A 19709-nucleotide genomic window follows, 5' to 3' on the forward strand; every position below is an offset into this window, starting at 1 on the left:
GAAAATGTGCAGAAAATGGAAAACATGCATAGAAATAGGTAAAGGAGGGAAAATATCCCAAGAATGTTACTTCACTCCGCCAAGGAGGGAGCAGAATATTTGTGTGTTGTTCTGTTTTGTTTTTGGGCGCCCAGCTGGTCAGATGAGCCGTTAAGAATATTTCATAGTTAAGTTCCGACGCCCTAATCTCTCTAGACAAGGTTCATATTTGAGTGGGTTACTTATTCTCCCTTTGTTGACTAAGTCAATAATCAGAGTCAGCAGCTTTGGGGTCAGGTGGGCAGGGATCGGGGGCCTGGCCTGGGGGGAGTGAGTATAAAAGCCGCAGGCTCGCAGTGACAGGCACAGAGGCCCGTGGTTCTTGCCGGGATGGCTGCCCTCCGTCTCCTGCTCCTCTGCCTGGCGGGACTGGTGGTGGCGAAGGCCGGGCCTGCGGTGAGTGTCTGAGTCCCTTGCGTGCATTTCCCATGTGCACTAGATGTAGAAGCCACTGCCTCCAGCTTCGCCATCCGGCTTTTGTTCTAGGACCAGGGCACCGGAATCTATTTTTGAACATTATTGATTCCAACTTCAAAAAGGATGACGCTCTGCAGAGCTCACTGAACGGGGGCTTGGGTTCTGGGTGCTCTCCTCTACAGCTCTGGTGCATTGGGGTTGCCATGCCTGGTGCCTCAGTTTCCCCAGGTAGACGGTAGGAAGAAAGACAGGGTATTCATGAAGCTATTAATATTGAATTTTTAGAAACACATCCTCTTATCAAGTGTTTTCTTTCCCTTGAGCTAATCTAAATGCAGTATTTATTGGTTAATCTGTGAAAGGCTTGGAGACTGCGTTCTAGTCAGATATGTAGCCCTGTAGAAGAATGAGCTAATCCTACCCAATTGTGAGGTAGCTGGACATGAATCTGCAACTGGTAAGAGGGATTTACTGCAGCAGCAGCTGGCTAAAATGCTCTCAGGGAAAACGACGTGGCTCGATGGCACCTAACATCTGTCCAGTAATTCCCCTCAAATGACAAAGCTTAACAAAGCACCTGTGCTCAGGGGCCTGCGTGCGCCCCTAAAATGCATTACGCACGCCCCCACCTAACTGCAGCGTGTCTGGCGGCAGACACCGTCCTTGCTTTGGAAACAATCCCGTCCATGTTACACGGAGTCGGGGAAGCTCACCAACTCACACGTGTGCTGCTGGAATGGCCCCAGCATGCACCACCCGCCTCCCAGATTCCCAACACCGGGAGGAACACGCCCTCTCATTCCTGCCAGTTCTGCTGACTTCTCTGTCCCCTCCATGCCCAGGGCACTGGCGAGTCCAAGTGTCCCCTGATGGTCAAGGTCCTGGATGCTGTCCGAGGCAGCCCTGCTGTCAACGTGGCTGTGAAGGTGTTCAAGAAGGCTGCCGACGGGGCCTGGGAGCCCTTCGCCGAGGGGTAAGCGGCCCACACGCCCAGACGCGGGCTTTGGTTTAGCTTCCCATTCGCCTGCCACGTGTTGGAGAGGGGGGCTCGCATCATTCGCTTAAGAATCTACAAATAGACTGACAATTCGGCAGAGGTCAGGGGGCCCCGAGAAGGATGTCCTCCCTGGCTACGCGTAGCTGGGAGTGAGCAGGAGCCTGAGCAGCACTTAGGGCTGACGGTGGGGCGGAGCCACCACCTGCTCCACCCAGCAGTGTTCACCCCCCTTAGGGTCACAGGCCATTTTAAGATGGTGATGAAAACTAGGGGCTCCATGCCAGGAAGATACACACACACACACACACACACACACACACACACGTGCGAAAGTGCACATGGAACTTCAGGGGTTTCCTTGGTGACCGGACATAACACTCCAGCTGAGTCCTTGTCCTGGAATAGCAGGGAAGACATACAATTTGTGTTTGTTTATTACTGAAGAAAGGAACTGAGGGCCAGGGTGACCAGGCCTTACTGGATCACCCAGAACCCAGGGCCTCCGCTAGCAAAGCTTGTGGGGCGCCTGCTCCTTAAGGCTGGAGGCTGTCCGGCTCCGTGAGAAAGGGGCCAGGAGAGAGACGCATCATGCAAAGCCCAGCCACAGGCCAGGGGCAAAATGACCTTCATGACCGCTTCACATGGTCAGGGAGTTTTTCCGCCTCCACTGGCAAGCCTTTTTTTCAAGTGTGTATTCCTGAACTTACATCAACTAGTTGAAAGAAAGGACCCTCTAAGAAAGCAATCCTGCTAAGTGTCTCCAGGGAGGCAGGTTTCTGTGCGTTTTAACTGAATCCAAGGACCACATTCTGAGTCTTCACCCATCACTGGCAAGGCCGTTTTCTTTGGTGTGGTTCCAATTGAGTTTTTATTTCTTAATTCATTTACATTCATAAAGAATGCCAAGCATGATGTGGAAAGCAGTTAAGAGAGTATTCTAAGCAAGAGATAGAATGGATATTCAGATGTCCGTGTGAATCTTTTTTTTTTATGACAAGACAAAAAAGGATATTGAAAGATTTACTTCCTGGAAAAAAGAACGGTGGGAGGGCAAAGGTCAGAGGCAATAAAGATACCTTCCAATTTACCTGTCTTAGTTTTTGCAGAATGATGGACAGCGATTTCAACAACAGCTATTGAACTGGAACTTGTATGGAAATAGAAGTTGCCCAATTTTTTAAAAAGTTAAAAGGAGTTGCCTAGTATTTATTATTGGCAAAGAGTTACCGAAGAGATTAAATATATAAACGATGGAAGAGTCAGATACAGGTTTCTCATTGTATTCTGGGGTTCAACTATGTGTACAAATGATACCACCTCTAAAGACTCCCACATCACGAATGAGACCCTGGTATCATGGGGAATGGGAGTCAGAGTGACTTAGGGCCACTTCCAGGGGTGAAACATTATACTTCTATCTTGTTTTCCTAAGAGGAAAACACTTATGATGAGCTTTCAGAAACATTTCTGACAAATTTCCTATCAGTGAATTTCAGACAGTAGAATTTTCTCTATCCTGCCTGGTTGAGAAAATAGATATTCACATACACAGACTGCTCCTGTGTGTGTGAGTGTGTATATGAGTGTGAGTGTGTGTGTGTGAGAGTGAGTGTGAGTGTGTGTGTGAGTGTGTGTGTGTGAGTGTGTGTGTGTGAGAGTGTGAGTGTGTGTGTGAGTGTGTGTGTGTGTGTGAGTGTGTGAGTGAGTGTGTGTGAGTATGTGTGTGTATGTGTGTGTGTGTGAGTGTGAGTGTGTGTGTGAGTGTGTGTATGTGTGTGTGAGTGTGTGTGTGTATGAGTGTGTATGTGTGTGTGAGTGTGTGTGTGTGTGAGTGTGTGTGTGTGAGTGTGTGTGGTGTCACCTTGCCTTTACAGCCTAACTTAGCCTGGACCTTTGCCCTTTAGGAAAACCAGTGACTTTGGAGAGCTCCATGGGCTCACAACCACTGAGAAGTTTGTGGAAGGGATCTACAAGGTGGAATTGGACACCAAAGCCTACTGGAAGGAGCTGGGCATCTCCCCGTTCCACGAATACGCAGAGGTGAGTGTACAGACACGGGAGTTGCTTTTGATTTTGATTTCGTGGTTGTTGTTGCTAATCCCTGGAAGTGCATACCATACAAGTGGCACTGACATTTCCAGATTCCCTTTCTCATTTCTACAGTCAGAAATCCACAAGCCCTGAAAAGGAAGCTTTCTCAATGAGTTAGGTGAAAACTCACTTAGTGACATGACCTGAACGTACGCAATGCTCTTTATAGTCTTCATTCATTCTACCGAATATGAATACTTGTTTATTTGCTGAAGAAATATTAATATGTTGAATGATTAGGCAGCCCTCCAGGCCACTTAGGCTGTTATATAACAAAAGATAGAGGTATTATTTTACCTCTCTAAAATCTGGAACATTCTTCACTCCAAAACACATCTGGAACTCAGAGGTTTGAATAAGTATTTTGGGGCAATGCACATAGAAACAACGAATTCGAAATAATAATGGCAACACAATAGAAAACATTTATCGAGCATCTATCACAGGCCAGACACTGCTGTATTTTCTGTATTTAACCTATTTAATCTTCATAAACCATCCACTGGAGTCAGTCCCATTTTTATGCCCATTGTACGGATGAAGAAAAGAAGGCTCAGGGAAGTTAATTAACTTATCAAAGGTCACAGGGCTGGTAAGGGGAGAAACAGTAATATTTGCCCACAGGGCCCATGCTGAATTTAGACTCAAGTGTGCCTCGGCTTTCTTCCTATGAGAAGACAAGCTAATAATAATAATAAGAAGAATGCCACATTTGTAACCCCTGGTGCACACTCTATTCCTCTACTTATGCGGTACTAGGAACCTCAGAGTTACCATGGGCCCATCTCTCTGCCTCCCCCTCGACTGTAATTCCTTAAGTCATTTAAAACAGATGGCGGCCGTGGAAATAGAATCCACACATGGTGCTCAGAGTTAAAGATCAACTAATGCACCAAAATTAGCTCGGCATGAAAGGGAACCATTCTCTCTGGCTTAGTCATGGATGAGACTTTCCAAAGACATACAACGGTTCTTTTAGTAGACAGTGTTGCCAGGGAAACTAGGGGCTTGTTTAACTCCCGGGGCCCACGAGTGAGAAAGATAACCCCATCTGCCAAGAAGCCTGTCTCTGGCTACTTCTCAGCCAGGCAGCAAGCCCCGGAGACTGGTCACCGTGAGATGCAGGTTTAGATGGTGCCCACCACAGACACGTGTCCCTAGTCTCCGGCCCTACCCTGGAGCACCGGATCCGCCTCCCTGCAACCCTTGTCTGCCCTAGATCTCAGCCTGATGGTTCCATGGTTCTGTGCTACTCAGGATGTTGCTTCTAGTCATTAGACCACGCTTCACCCTTTTAGTCTTCATTCAACAAACACTTAAAAATAAAAACGTATGTGTTGAGCACTCTGCTAGGTGCTTGAGATGCAAATGAGAAAACACATCTCTGCCCTTGGAATGCGTTAGGCAGGACCATGAGCCCCTTGGATCCTGAATGGATATGGGGAAGGAGAGAGAGAGAGAGAGAGAAGTCACGCATGAGCCCCGCTTCGGTGGGCCAGCGGGGAGTTCCTTTCCCGCCAGCTCCTTCTGATAAGGTCCCGGAACGCCGCTGTCCTTCAGCACCGTCACCTCTCCTTGGCCAACCCCAGGTGGCCTTCTTAGACAGGGAAAGTTAGGAATGTCCTTCAGAGCTATCTGTCCTCTTCATTTCATGGAATTCTGAGCACAAATTATGCCCTTTATAATTTTTAGAAAGAATTAAATGGGAATGGAGGCCAATGTCACTCTAAGAGAGAAGATGTTTTCCTACCTGGGATGGGGGGTAGGGAGCCAAGGATGTGGGCTAGAAGGGATCAATGGGGGGATGAGGGGGGGACATCTGTAATACTTTCAACAATAAAGGGTTTTTTTTAATAAAAAATAAAAATTGATGTGCAAACAGCCCCCCCCCCCAACAAAAAAAAAAGAAGTTTTTCTAATTTGATTCCAGAAACTTGGCCTTCAGGGACTGTCCTTTCTCCTTCAGAGAGAGTCTTAAGGGACTCTCACCCCCTCTTTCCCTGGTGCTATTTTTGGTTTTGATGTGATTCAATCAGATCTCTTTTTCTCCTGTCCCCAAGTAATCAAGATTCTCTTTCTCCGCATTTGGAACAAAACGTACTTTTCCAGGGTGTGTCCAAGGCTCAATCCAGGGCCTGTACACAAAATAAATTAAACACCTCCTCTCTGTCCTCTGCCTCCTGAACCCAAATTCTCCCCATTCGCCTCAGTCCAGGCCCCGAACTGCCCCGGCAGCCAGGTCCCGACGCCCGACCAGGAGTGCCCGCAGCACGTGACTAGCTTGATGGGCCACCTGCCCCGGTATTAAGCCTCAACCAGCGCCCCCCGCGCCCTCCGAGTTCCAGCGTGACCTTCCCCCGCCGCTGGGGCGCAGACAGAACCCCACGTTGCTTTTACCCCCCCCCCACCCCCACCCCGTGCCATTGCTTGTGACTTAGAGAAAACACACACGGGGTTCCGGGAGAGCATGCCCAGGACTAACGGGAGAAAAGCCTCGGGCTGGGACCCAGGAGCCTTAACTGCTAGTCCGGACCCGTCGCGTGTGCCCTTGCAGCGAGCACCCCGATTCAGAGCCGGGGCGCTTACCTGTGAGCTGAGAAGGCCCCCTTCCAGCCCCGACAGCCCAGGTCTCGCGAGTCTGCGGGGGAGGGGCGGCCCGTCCTCCGGGCCTCGGGCCAGTTTCTGCATTCTCTCCCCTCGTCTTCCCAAAACCCGGCGGGGAGAGCCGCTAGGCCTCCTGGGACAGCCGCTAGGCCTCCTGGGACAGCCACTAGGCATCCAGAGAAAGCCGCTAGGCATCCTGGGACAGCCGCTAGGCATCCTGAGACAGCCGCTAGGCATCCTGGGACAGCCGCTAGGCATCCTGAGAAAGCCGCTAGGCATTCTGGGATTCCCTCGGGCAGGCAGGGCCACGTGACTTCCGGCGTGAATTTGCATAGAAAACAGCTGATCAGCCAGGCAGCTGCGAAGACCTGTTGCGAGGGCTGCGCAGGCCCGAGGAGGAGCGGGTGGACGTAGGTGGACGCTGGCCTTTTGTCCCAGGAAGGAAGTCATGCGTGAAGTCCTCCTTCTGGGGCCTGGGCTCCGGCCTCGGTCCTGCCGGGGCGGGGCGGTGAGGTGCGGGGCGGTGAGGTGCGGGGCTGCTGGACACCCGGTGCTGTTCTCTCCCGCAGGTGGTGTTCGCGGCCAATGACTCGGGCCCGCGGCGGTACACGATCGCGGCGCTGCTGAGCCCCTACTCCTACTCCACCACCGCCCTGGTCGGCACCCCCCGGGAGTGAGGCCCCCCGCCCAGGCCGCCCGCAGGGAGAGGAGCCGGGCTTCCCGTGTCCGGCCCCGTCCCGTTTTCACCGAGCAGCGCCCTCACTTCACAAGCCGTTAGGAACCCAGGCCGAGACAATAAACGTTCTTATTAAAGCACTTCTCCTTCCCGTGGCACTTGCATTTTTATTTCCCACGGCACTCTGAAACCATCTTCCAGGTTGTACAGAGAAGCAAAGGAGCCCCAAAAGTCTCTGGCCGAACTCTGCGGGATACCTACATTTCCACTGTCTGTCTGTCTTCCTTTCTCTTTCTTCCTTTCTTTCCTTCTTTCCTTCCTTTCTTTCCTTTCCTGTTGTTTTTTTAATCTTTATTGTGAAAGGATTACATAGTCCCCTCCCCCACATTGACCTCCTCTAACCTACCCCCCCCCCCCAGGCCCTCACCACCCTTCTGTCTGTGCCCATGGGTCATGCATATCTGCAGACAAGGTCTTTGGCTGATCTCTTCCCACCCACTCACCCTCCCCATCTTCCCTCTGAGGTTCCACAGTCTGTTCCATGATTCCACGTCTCTGGATCTATTTTGTTCATCAGTTTATTGTCTTTCAAGCTAAGCACACACACACACAGCATGGTCAGCAGCCATCGGAAACACACACTGGGAAAATGAGCGGGCCGTGCTGTCCTTCCGCCTCAGGTGAGCAGCAAAAGACACATCCTCAGGGCCTGCTTTTCACTCAGTGCTTTTCCTTCCAGTGGGTCCTGGGTTCAGCAATAGCTCAGCCCCCACCCGGACAGACCAGCGGTGAGGGAGCCCTCTGGTCCATTCAGACCAACTGCACCCCCTCCCCGGCACTGAGGGATGCTCAGAGAGCCCTCTGGTCCATTCAGACCAGCTGCACCCCCTCCCCGGCACTGAGGGATGCTCAGAGAGCCCTCTCCACCCCCTCCACTCGGGCACATCCAGCTCCGTGTACTGACAGGTGACCATAGAGGCCTATTTAGGCTCTGCACAGAGGGAGTCCGATCGAATGCTTGCTTTGAAAGAGCCCCCATTCTTTTGCGAAGGTAACTGTGCCAACAGGATCTGGCAGAGTCTGGCGCAAGGCACAGCAGGGGTAGGAGAGGGAACAGCAAACGGCATGAAGAAGTCGGACGCAGAATAAATGTCACTTCCCCTGAATGCTGGCGGTTTTTCAGGTCGAAAAGCACGGAGGTGCTCCAGGGAGAGAGAACAGATTGGAAGGCAAGGCCCCGGGAACACGGTGGTAAGCCAAGGCGACAGACAGGGATTCAGAATACTGACGTGTAGGGGGGGTTAGGGTGGGCGGGGTGATGCTGCGGGAACAGCCCCGTATCGCTGTGGCTCAACAAACACCAAGTTCACTTCTCACGCAGGCCGGTCCCAGCTGACGTGCTTGGTCTGTGGCTCTCGGAGTGGCTTTCCTCCAGGGGTGACTCAGGCCCCGTTCGGTTTACTGTGTGGCTTAAAGGGATTTGAACTGGTGCACAATCTCTAGCCAGGATGCGGCAGGAAAACTCGGGTCGGACCCCAGGCTTAGGCCTCAATGTTCATAAACAAAACCATCTTTCCGTTTTCCTCCAAATTCAAATCTAAAGTCCCCTAGTCCGCAGACTGGAAGGAAGAGGACAGTGTACGGCATTAGCCCCTCTTGCTGAAGCGCCACACGTGACTCCCGGTGACATTTCACTCGCCAGAAATAGTTACAGGGTCTGGTTTCAGATGCGCTGAGCCATGTGGTCCCTCCCTGGCTGGGAGTCACTTCTCAGAACAGCCCCACATCCTGGGAAAAAGCACTGATCTGTGTTGGTCCACAGCATCTCCACCACCGGAGGAGGGGGCGCACAGAGGGGGGCTTTTCCTGCCCCTGATCTGTGTTGGTCCACAGCATCTCCACCACCGGAGGAGGGGGCGTGCAGAGGGGGGCTTTTCCTGCCCCTGATCTGTGTTGGTCCACAGCATCTCCACCACTGGAGGGGGGGGCGCACACAGAGGGGGGCTTTTCCTGCCCCTGTGAGAGCTGCAACATGGATCCCTGGATGGGAACCTTGTCCGTGCTCATCCCCCATCCCGTCTCGTGCCTCCTCTCCAGCCAGGGTGCCGCAGGCCCCAGGTTTAGGCCATAAACAGAACAATTTTCCCTTTTCCTCCAAGTTCACATCTAAAGGCTTGTTGTGCTCCAGCCAGCTGTGGAGAGAGTAAGACATTTCAAAAGAGTGGGATGTGGGTTTGGACTCTTTAACCGAGCTTTCAAACAGAGGGAGTGAAATCAGTGCCTCTGATTCCGTTGCGTGAGGCTAGCAGGCCCTTCTTCCACGTAGATTGAGAGAGTGCACGTCCAGTGGCCATTTTTTTTTAATTAAATGATCAGATAATAGCAATTTCCTAAGATTTAATCTAATACCTACCGTGATTATATTGGTCTCTGACCTGCCTGCTTATACAATGCTACTTTTCCATGTGGCTGCTGTTAAGTAGCTATGGAATTTTATTACCCAAGCAGTTTGAAAACATGAAACTTTCATTTACACATGCGTCAGAATTGAATTTAACTTCCCAGCCTCCACTTCCTGTCAGCACACATAATTGTTGTCCATTGAAATCAGCTCCCCTTGAGTCCCAGTTTAATGCTCGGCCTCTCCCTCCTTCCGGCCTCTCAGCCGCCCTCTGCAAGCTGGGCAGCAGCATCGGGCATCAAATGAAAGGTGCTGTTCTCTGTCCAGGCTGCTGCCACTGAAACGGTCCTTTTCTCCTTTTCTCCTTTGCTGTTATGTGTTAGTATCCTGGCTTATGCCCTTTCGTGGCCACTATTACGGGTTGAGTCGTGACCCCGAAAAAGATCTGTTGAAATCCCAACACCCCATACCTGTGATTATGACATTATTTGGAAAGTGTCTTAGCGGATGTAGTTGGTGAACATGAGGTCATGCAGGGGGGCTCTCCTCCCATATGACTGGGTCCTCAAAGGGGGAAGGGCAGACACAGACACCTCGGGAGAAGGCCCCGCGATCAGAGAGGCAGAGGACGCAGCAGTGAGCCAACAACATCAAGATGGACAGAAGGACGCCCCCCTGCAAGTTTCAGAAGGAGTGCGGCTCTGCTGACACCTTGGTTTTGAACTTCTAATTTCCAGAACAGCAAGACAATAAATTGCTGTTATTTTAAGCCACCTCACTTGTGGTACTTGCAGTCCTGGGAAACAATAACCCTCCTATGGGAGTCTTCAGCATTTAATCCTGGGTGTGTCTTCATTGACATCTCTTGCCATTCTGAATGTCAAATTCACATTTAATATTTATTTATATTCCTTTTCTTTTTACTTAGCAATGCTGAAGATACTGTCTTATGTTTATTGGCCAATTGAACCTCCACCAAGGTATCTTGGCTGATGTAGTTTTCTACAGCTTAACTATTCCTCCATCCGTCACATCTACTTTTCAAGTACAATTTGTAATTTCTGTAAGATTACAAGCCTATATAATAAAGAGCTGGTATGCTAATTAGACCGAACAGCAGAATGACCATCCAGATGACATGTCCACATCAGTTAGCCATATTCTACAGGAGGGTTCTTTATTTAATACTAGAGGCCTGGTGCGTGAAGTTTGTGCAAGGGGCTCAGCCCTCGCAGCCCCTCGCAGCCCTCACAGCCCCGGCAACCTTCCAGACGGTCGTCCGGATGGTCGTCCTGCTGTTCGGTCTAATTAGCATACCAGCTCTTTACTATATAGGCTTGTAATCTTACAGCTATCACAAGTTGTACTTGAAAAGTAGATGTGACCGATGGAGGAATAGTTAAGCTGTAGAAAACTACATCAGCCAACATACCTTGGTGGAGGTTAGTGTGATTGCAAAACAGAGGGTAGGAACTAGGTTGTAAGAAGCTGAAAGTTGAAAAATCATGGGCGTGGCGGGCGGGGCGGGGGGGGGGGGCAGAGAATTTGGGATGGGTACTTAGGTTCAGGTTGTAGAATCAAACCACCCCCAACAGACAGGAAATGGGCCAGCGGTTGGGCATGTTGGGTTTGGGAGGCTTTGGGGTGATAAGAGAGCTGCGATACAGAAAGTGAAGTATTTGCTCAAAGCCACGCAGAAAGCGCTGGAAAGCCGGAGAGACAGAGGATAACGGGATTTGTCACCGGAGTGTGTGGGCTCCCGGTGAATCCGGACAGTGAGGACCTGCTCCCTAAAGCCTCGCATCAGTGATGGATGCTAATCAGGAAATCCTGCCGAGAACACGAGCGGCCCTGGTGGCCTCCAGTCAGCCCTACTCTCTCTGCCCGGAAGATAAATACGTTCATTAAGCCCATGCAAGGCCTTTCACACGAATCAGAAACAGACGCATCACTTCCTTCCCCACAGCTAGAGGGATCTTCATCGCGTTTTATCCATTTCCCAGGGACCTCAGGAAGAAGAGTGGCTAAAGTGTCACCCTGCGGTGGAGGGATAAATAGAGAAGAGCTGTGATGATAGTGCTGCTTCAGCGTGGGTAGGCCATGGTACCCACGGTCAAACCCCAGGTCTAGGGGTTGCTGTGATGGTCTTTTTAGGCATTAACACTCCCCCCAGCTTTATTGAGGTGTAAATGACATAAAATCAAACCAGTTTTCAACCTCATGCCTTGGAAGCTGGCATTGCGTATACACAGATGGACAGAACACACAACTCACTAATCCTAAAATTCTTCCTGGTATTTGGATACACCTGTCAAATAATGAAATCTGGAGCATTTATGCCTTAAATTGTATTCTGTCCACAGAGGTAGCCCTTCCTAGGGATTTTTATTTCTCACCCAAACCCTCAGTTTTTGTTTTTAATGTATTTTTATTGATTCCAGAGAGGAAGGAAGAGGGTGAGAGAGATAGAAACATCAATGATGAGAGAGATGCCTCCTGCACGCCACACCCCCTTCCCCAACCAGGGATCAAGCTTGCAACCCGGGCATGTGCCCTGACCTGGAATCGAACCATGACCTCCTGGTTCATAGGTCGGTGTTCAACCACTGACCACACCAGCCGGGTCAAATTCTCAGTTTCACAGCCTATTCCTTCCTGTTACCTCACACTTCAGAGAACACCCCCTCCCACAGCACCATTACTGCTTACTGCCTTTCGACATGGAAATAAGCTTAGAATCAATTCCATTTCCCTGGCTCTCCATACTCTGTGGCTTAGAACTGCCCAGGTCATTTAAGCAGGGGTCCTCAAACTTTTTAAACAGGGGGCCAGTTCACTGTCCCTCACACCGTGGGAGGGCCGGACTATAGTTTTAAAAAAAAACCTATGAACAAATTCCTGTGCGCACTGCGGGCCCGGGACGAGTCGGCTGCTAAGCAGGACAGGCAGCGGCACCCGGCGGGCCGGATATATGTCCTCGGCGGGCCGCATGTGGCCCGCGGGCCGTAGTGTGAGGACGCCTGATTTAAAGCCAAGGCAGATGGTCATTCATCCCTGGCAATCAACGCAGACGCAGGAGGTCTGTTCCGGAGCCACTGTCAGCAGCGAGGAGAGAGGGTGACAGGCAGGCTGCTCAAATAACCACTTGAGATGGGGGGCTTCCCTACTCAGCAGTCCCCCACCCGCTGTCGCTCCTCGGATGTCACTCCCCAGAGGCCAGAGGCTGTGCGGCTGGGTCTAAGACTCGATGTGGAGATGAGGGTGGCTCAGGGAGAGCCCTCGAGGCTGGCATGATGAAGACTCGGGGGCGCTGAATGCACTTACTCCGCAGCCTCCCCTCGGAAGGTGCTCTTGGGGATGGATACGTTGGAATAAACTTCCGAGCATCTGGAAGGCAGCGTCTAGCACACAGTAGGGCTCCATCAGTGCTTTCTCAACGGATGGAGGATGGAGGCTCTGAGCAGGCGGGGGGTTCTCATCTGAGCCCTTCAAGCCCCTGGGTTTACTGGGAGGTGTTCCCTCACACAGAGCGTGGGCCATGGCACCGGGCCCCCAGCAGACAGGAAGCGGGCCAGTGGCTGGGAAGCAGGGGGGCCGCCAGCTCCCGGGAATAACGTCCCCATGTTAAGTGCCAGCTTCTGGGCCCTGGAGCTGATTTCAAGACCTGAGTCACCGAGGATGTTTAAAAATAGCGTCTATTTAAAATGGCCTTCTGCCAGGGCCCCAAGAACAAAGGAGCCCCATCATTCAGCATGACCACCAAGCCTCCTGGGGGGCTTTGAAAGGCTGAGACCCTCCGCTGTCCCAGCCCCCCACCCACCCACCCCCCCGCCCAGAGCAGCAGCACGGGGTGCGAGCCCTACCTGGGCGGGCACTGCTGGGGTCCAGGTCCTACCCAGGGAGTGGGGGGCCCCCTGGGAAGTTGGGGCTTTGCCAGCAGTCAAGGCCCTTCTTGCCTGGGGTTTCTAGGGGAAAACACACAGTCAGTCCAGGAAAGCTCTGTAACGAACAGTGCAGCCACGTTGCCAGCATCCTCTCCATTCCTGCTTCTCACACCGCGTGGCGAGTGGCCAGGGAAATGCTCTCCCCCGAGCTCTCCGCATGCTCGTAAGCCAGTGGCCTCCCCTCTGCCACGGGGTTTAGTGGGGGGGTGCTCGGGGCTCTATAGCGGCTCACCCAGAGGGAGCCCCAAGCTTCTCTTTCACGGTGGGATACCATGTGGAGCCTCCTGAAGAGTCACAGCATCCTGTGGGGTCACGCACACCCCCAGGGCTTCTCCGTCCCCCCGGGAAACGCAGTGCGGGGCTGGGGAGAGCCGCTGAGGCTCACGTGAGAGTCACATTTGCAGAGCTCCGGGCACAGGGTCCCTCCAGGCCGCTCACCCCACTGGTTTCTTCCACACGCACTGCTGAGCACCGCTCTGCCCCTGGTGCTGAGCCGCAAGAGGGAATCAAGACATGGGGTCTCTTTTCAAGGAAATGATCTTAGCATTGGAGACAGACATAGAAGAGAGAGAGAGTGGGGGGAGAGAGAGAAGGAAAGGGAGAAGGAGAAGGAGAAGAGGGGAGAGAGAGAGAGAAGGAAAGGGAGAAGGAGAAGGAGAAGGAGAAGGAGGGAGAGGGGAGGGAGAGGGAGGAGGGAAAGGAGAAGGAGAAGGAGAAGAGGGGAGAGGGGAGGGAGAGGGAGGAGGGAAGGGAGAAGGAGAAGAGGGGAGAGGGGAGGGAGAGGGAGGAGGGAAGGGAGAAGGAGAAGAGGGGAGAGGGGAGGGAGAGGGAGAAGGGAAGGGAGAAGGAGAAGGAGAAGAGGGGAGAGGGGAGGGAGAGGGAGAAGGGAAGGGAGAAGGAGAAGGAGAAGAGGGGAGAGGGGAGGGAGAGGGAGGAGGGAAGGGAGAAGGAGAAGCGGGGAGAGGGGAGGGAGAGGGAGGAGGGAAGGGAGAAGGAGAAGAGGGGAGAGGGGAGGGAGAGGGAGAAGGGAAGGGAGAAGGAGAAGAGGGGAGAGGGGAGGGAGAGGGAGAAGGGAAGGGAGAAGGAGAAGGAGAAGAGGGGAGAGGGGAGGGAGAGGGAGGAGGGAAGGGAGAAGGAGAAGGAGAAGGAGAAGAGGGGAGGGAGAGGGAGGAGGGAAGGGAGAAGGAGAAGGAGAAGAGCGGAGAGGGGAGAGAGAGAGAGAAGGGAAGGGAGAAGGAGAAGGAGAAGGAGAAGAGGGGAGAGGGGAGGGAGAGGGAGGGGGGAAGGGAGAAGGAGAAGGAGAGAGGGAAGAGGGGAGGGAGGTGAAGGGGGGGAGGGAGAAGCAGCTACTGAAAATTGTTGTTTAAACATTGCTCAGTGATGTCCTCCGTTGCATACGAATGAGCCACTGGACAGCTTTTATTCCCTTACAAAAGCATAGTCTGAAAGCAACACCGTGTTCTTTGCAACTTAGAAGCAGCAAAAGCCCTTCAAAGTGCAGTCTGCAGGACAACCCATGTTTGTTGTTCATTTCTTAAAAACTTCAATAAATTGTTGAGTTTCTTTGAGATGGAAGTTTAAAGTCAGGAAATTGTTTCCAGACAAGTTTTATGCGGCCTGTAAATGTCTAGGGTTTGTAAAATTTCCTTTACTGCTCCTTACTCCACAGTCACCCCCATGTCCTGTTTCGTCTGCAACGGGCAGCAGTGCCCAGCATTCAGCTTTTTCTCTTTGGCCATTGAACCTCTTTCCTGTGGCTTCTCAAGTGCTCCTTACTGTCACTCCTTCAGATGGCTGTGAGGACCAATCATGAGGTATTACAGGGAAAGAGCTTAGAAAGTGCTTGATCCTGCCCCGCGGCATGACTCAGTGGTTGAGCCTTGAACCCTACGAACCAGGAAGTCATACCCAGGTTGTGGGCTCAATCCCCAGTGTGGGGCATGCCTCTGATCAATGACTCTCATCATTGATGTTTCTCTCTCTCTCTCCCTCTCCCTTCCTCTCTGAAATCAATAAATATATATCCTATCTAATAAAAGAGTAATATGCAAATTAACCATCATTCTGCTACACCCACAAGCCATGCCCACCGGCCATGCCCACCAGCCAATCAGGAGCAAGTATGCAAATTAATCCAACCAAGCTGGCGGTTGATTTGCATATCCAGGAGCAGAGTGAAGACTGAAGACAGCGTAGAAGGAAGCCAAGCGTTGCAGAAGGGAGTGAAGCTGTGGAGAAGCAAGCAAGTGGGGCTGCGGAGAAGGGAGGGAAGAAAGCGGGGCGGGGGAGAAGGGAGGAAAGCAGGCAGGGCGGTGGAGATGGGAGGGAAGCAGACTGCTGCAGGAAGCCCTATTGCAGAAATCTTCCTGCAACGGGCCTCTAATATATATATATATATATATATATATATATATATATATATATATACTAGTACTAGAGGCCTGGTGCACAAATTAGTGCACCAGTGGGGTCCCTCAGCCTGGCCTGTGGGATCAGGCCGAAACCAGCTCTCCGACATCCCCCAAGGGATCCCAGATTGTGAGAGGGTGCAGGCCAGGCCAAGGGACCCCATCAGTGCATGATCAGGGCTGGGGAGGGACACGGGATGTTGGCCAGACAGGGAGGGACTGTGGAAGGGCTCCAGGGCATGTCCAGCTCTTCTTGTTCAGTCCTGATCGGCTGGACCCCAGCAGCAAGCTAACCTACTGGTTGGAGCATCTGCCCCCCTAGTGGTCAGTGCACATCATAGCAACTGGTCGACCGGTCAACTGTCTGTCCCCTGGTGGTCAGTGCACGTCATAGCGAGCGGTTGAGCAGCCTTAGCATATCATTAGCATATTACGCTTTGATTGGTTGAACAGACGACTGGAAGACCAGACACTTAGCATATTAGGCTTTTATTATGTGGGATATTTTAAAAGTGCTTGGTCCATTGTGGACAGGTAATAGGTGCAATATTTTATCTAGTGAAACTCTTTATGAACTGACCACATTATCCTACAAAATTTTTTTTAAAAAAACAAACAAACTTGTGAGAATAACTGATTAAATGGTCTGTTATTCGTCTTGACCTTTTTCACTGAAACTACAATTAATGAGCCCACGGGGAGGGCAAGAGGCATGGACCAAGGCCAACTCCACAGGTTCCACCGGAGCCTGCTTTGGCCTCAGGCAGCGGCTGCCAGACTGTAGTATGCGTCAGAGTCAGCTGGAGGGCTGCGGGCAGGCAGGTCACTGGGCCGCACGCAGTTTCTGATACAGGCGCCTGGCCAGGGCCTGACAATGGGCATTTACCACGCTCCCCGGAGATGCTGCTACCACTGGCCCCACACACTTTGAGAATCAGGGACTCAAATAACCAGGCCTGGACCAAGCTCTGCCTCTGTTTGAAAAGTCCCGGGAAGCTGCACCAGCTGCAGGCCACATGGAAGGCGTGGGCGGTACCTCCTGCTGTGGTTTTCCGTCTTAGCCACATTTTATTTTATTTTTTAAATTTATTTTTCAGCTGCATTTTAGAGTCCGTTGGAAATATTTTGAAGAATACCCATCCCCGGGCCCCAGCCCACACCAATGAACTCAGTTCTCTGGAGGTGTAACTCAAGTGGGGTGATAGTTTAACAAGCTCCCCACGTGTTTCCAATGTCAGTCAGCACCGAAACCCAAGCGCTGAGAGTGTCCCGCATTTAACGGTTCCCGGACCCCGAACAGCCCCGGAATCAGCCTCCCAGGACCTCCGCACAGGGACGAGGGGGGCCGGTCTCTGGGAAATTGTTCCAGAATATCCACAGCTCCTCCAATCCAACTCTAACGGAAACTGGACCCCCTGAGAGTCTGCACTCCATTGTCTCAGAGAAAAGCAATTTAAAAACAACAACAACAAAACAAAAATAACAAAAGCCATACTCTAAGGGTTAAAGGAAAAAGCTTCATTTAACAAAGACTTGAACTCCCAGTAAAAATGCCCGATAAGGGGTTAATTTCCAAAATATACAGGGAACTCATACAACTTAACAAAAGGAAGACAATCCAATTTAAAATGGGCAAAGGACCTAAATGAACACTTCTCCAAAGTGGACATAGAAAAGGCCCAGAGACACATGAAAACATGCTCAAATCATCCGAGAGATGCAAATCAAAACGACAATGCGGTACCACCTCACACCTGTCAGAATGGCTATCATCAACAAATCAACAAAGGACAAGTGCTGGCGAGGATGTGGAGAATGCAGACTGGTGGGAATGCAGACTGGTGCAGCCACTGTGGAGAACAGTATGGAGTTTCCTCAAAAAACTAAAAATGGAACTCCCATTTGACCCAGTGATCCCACTGCTAGGAATATATCCCAAGAAACTAGAAACACGAATCAGAAAGGATATATGCACCCCTATGTTCATAGCAGCACAATTCACCATAGCTAAGATGTGGAAACAGCCTAAGTGCCCATCAGCAGATGAGTGGATTAGAAAACTGTGGTACATCTACACAATGGAATACTACGCTGCGGTAAAAAAGAAAGAACTCTTACCATTTACAACAACATGGATGGAGATGGAGAGCATTATGCTAAGTGAAATAAGCCAATCACAGAAAGGTAAGTATCACATGATCTCACTCATATGTGGGATCTAATGAACAAAATAAACTGATGAACAAAATAGATCCAGAGACATATAAGCATGGAAGAGACTTTCGAACCACAGAGGGAAGGTGAGGGAGGGTGGGTGGGAAGAGATCAACCGAAGAACTTGTCTGCATATATGCATCACCCACGGACACAGATAGCAGGGCTGTGAAGGCCTGGAGCAGGGGGAGGGGCGGGCTAGAAGAGGCCAGTGGGGGGAAAGGTGTATTACTTTCAGCAATGAAGTTTTTTAATTAAAAATAAATAAATAAATAAGCATTTTAAAAATATTTTTAAAGGAGTGCCTGCTGAAGATGAAAAAGAGATGGTTCTTGCCCTCAAAGTCACCTCACCCCAGTCAGAGGACTTTTATGCTTGAACATGATTGATTATCGTTTGTAACTTTGATCGACATCATCAAAATTGATTTTAATGAGGTCAAAATTCTTTCTAAAAGGGAAATGAAGTGTCTCAACTAGGGGCCCTTTGCTTTAAGAAGGCGTGCTCAGTCCAGCTAACTGGAAGGGCCAGGGGTTCCTTTAAGGCTGTGGATGGATCTCCCGGGACACGAAGGGCAGGGACACGCGGGGCCCCCGGAGCTGGGTCTGGAGAGCCGGCAGGACCCTAAGTCACAGCCTCTCTCTGCCTCTGGGCTGCGTGATGCTCCAGGTGAGGCCGCTCATTCTCTTGGCAGAGCCTCTGCTCAGGAGCCCTAAGGGAGGGAGCCTCGGTTAGCTCCTCCCGCCCCAGCCCCAGAAGGAACCCCTCAGCCCGGGTCCCGCCCGGTTGCTGAGAATCAGGCCAGCTTCGTGGGCCCACTCTGCTCTCTCCGCCCACCCCTGTGGCCGGGAAGGCCGGGGTGTGCGGGAAGGGCCGCGGGCAGGGCTGCCACGGGGGGGAGGGGGGGGAGGGGAGGAGGGGGAGGTGGCCATCACCTCCCCGCGTCACCAATGCAGTCACCTGGGTGAAAACGCACAGTGAGCACACGCAGACCCGGAGTCAGGGACCTTCCTGTGAGTCCGCTGGAAAGTGCCCACACAGGATTGTCTCCTTTCCACTTGCCGAAGTGTTATGCCCAGATTTTGTGATCCCCAAAGACCACCAGGGAGCCGAGTCCGATGCAAAAGCAAAGAGCCTTTATTCGAGCTAGCTGGAGCTCAGTCCCACACACACCGGCGCAGCGGCGAGGTGGAGAGAGAGAGAGAGCTTCAACAGGACAAAGGTTTTATAGGGGTCTGGGGCAGGGGGAGGGTCCCCTGAGTTGGCTGACCCCGATTGGTCAGTCCCAGGTCACCTGAGGGGACTAGCAAGGCTGTCCCCCACCCACACAGTTTTCCCGGGCTTGCTTGGATGGCCGTTATCAGTAGAATGAGAGCAACCTTTCATAGCTTACCAAGAAGTCTGTATTTACTGAGATTTGCTGTACTGAGAATGTGTCCTTCTGCTCTGTCTCTCCCTTGGAGATTAAGAGGAACAAAGAATACATTCCTCTTGACAGACCTCCTATTCAGTGTTCTGTGCACAAAAGGCATTACGCAGTTAATAAACTTGCTGCAGTCTCTCGATGACCTGTAGTCCTCCCGATCCCGCTCTCCTGTCTTTCTTTCTTTTCTCAATTCCCACCTCCCTACCTCAGCCCGGTTCAACCTGCCAGGCTGGCCCTGGCACCTGATGGGTGAAGGAGCATGCTACGGCATAGCCCAGTTTGGGCCTGGCTGCTTTCTTGTAGTTTTTCTCAGAAGGGAGGTTATTCTGGGGACAGGAGGAAGGGCCTAGCACAGAAATGGAGTCTCTGCCCTTTCAGAAGTCCATCAAGAGGGAATGAAGAACGAACGCACTAAACATGGGTTCCCTTTTATCCAAACGATGTGAAATTTTGTTTAAAATCAATGTTAGGCTTCGTTTAAAAACTTTAATT

General features: G+C 51.6%; 1 protein-coding gene across 1 annotated transcript; it reads left to right on the forward strand.

Annotated features, from left to right (window-relative positions):
- Positions 1–239: 239 nt before the first annotated feature.
- TTR (transthyretin) lies at positions 240–6964 on the forward strand. Its single transcript, XM_080683818.1, has 4 exons — positions 240–435; positions 1299–1429; positions 3358–3493; positions 6718–6964. Exons 1-4 carry the CDS (start codon positions 370–372, stop codon positions 6823–6825), a joined length of 441 nt encoding a protein of 146 aa, XP_080539944.1. The 5' UTR covers positions 240–369; the 3' UTR covers positions 6826–6964.
- The last annotated feature ends 12745 nt before the right edge of the window (positions 6965–19709 follow it).

Source organism: Plecotus auritus (assembly GCF_963455305.1).
Source record: "Plecotus auritus genome assembly, chromosome: 8".
Taxonomy (NCBI): domain Eukaryota; kingdom Metazoa; phylum Chordata; class Mammalia; order Chiroptera; family Vespertilionidae; genus Plecotus; species Plecotus auritus.

Bases quoted from the DNA above. Each gene is read 5' to 3' on its own strand.
- TTR (XM_080683818.1), top strand. From the start codon at position 370: ATGGCTGCCCTCCGTCTCCTGCTCCTCTGCCTGGCGGGACTGGTGGTG. The intron at 436-1,298 runs GTGAGTGTCTGA...CTCCATGCCCAG, and splicing joins TGGCGAAGGCCGGGCCTGCG to GGCACTGGCGAGTCCAAGTG. The intron at 1,430-3,357 runs GTAAGCGGCCCA...TTTGCCCTTTAG, and splicing joins TGGGAGCCCTTCGCCGAGGG to GAAAACCAGTGACTTTGGAG.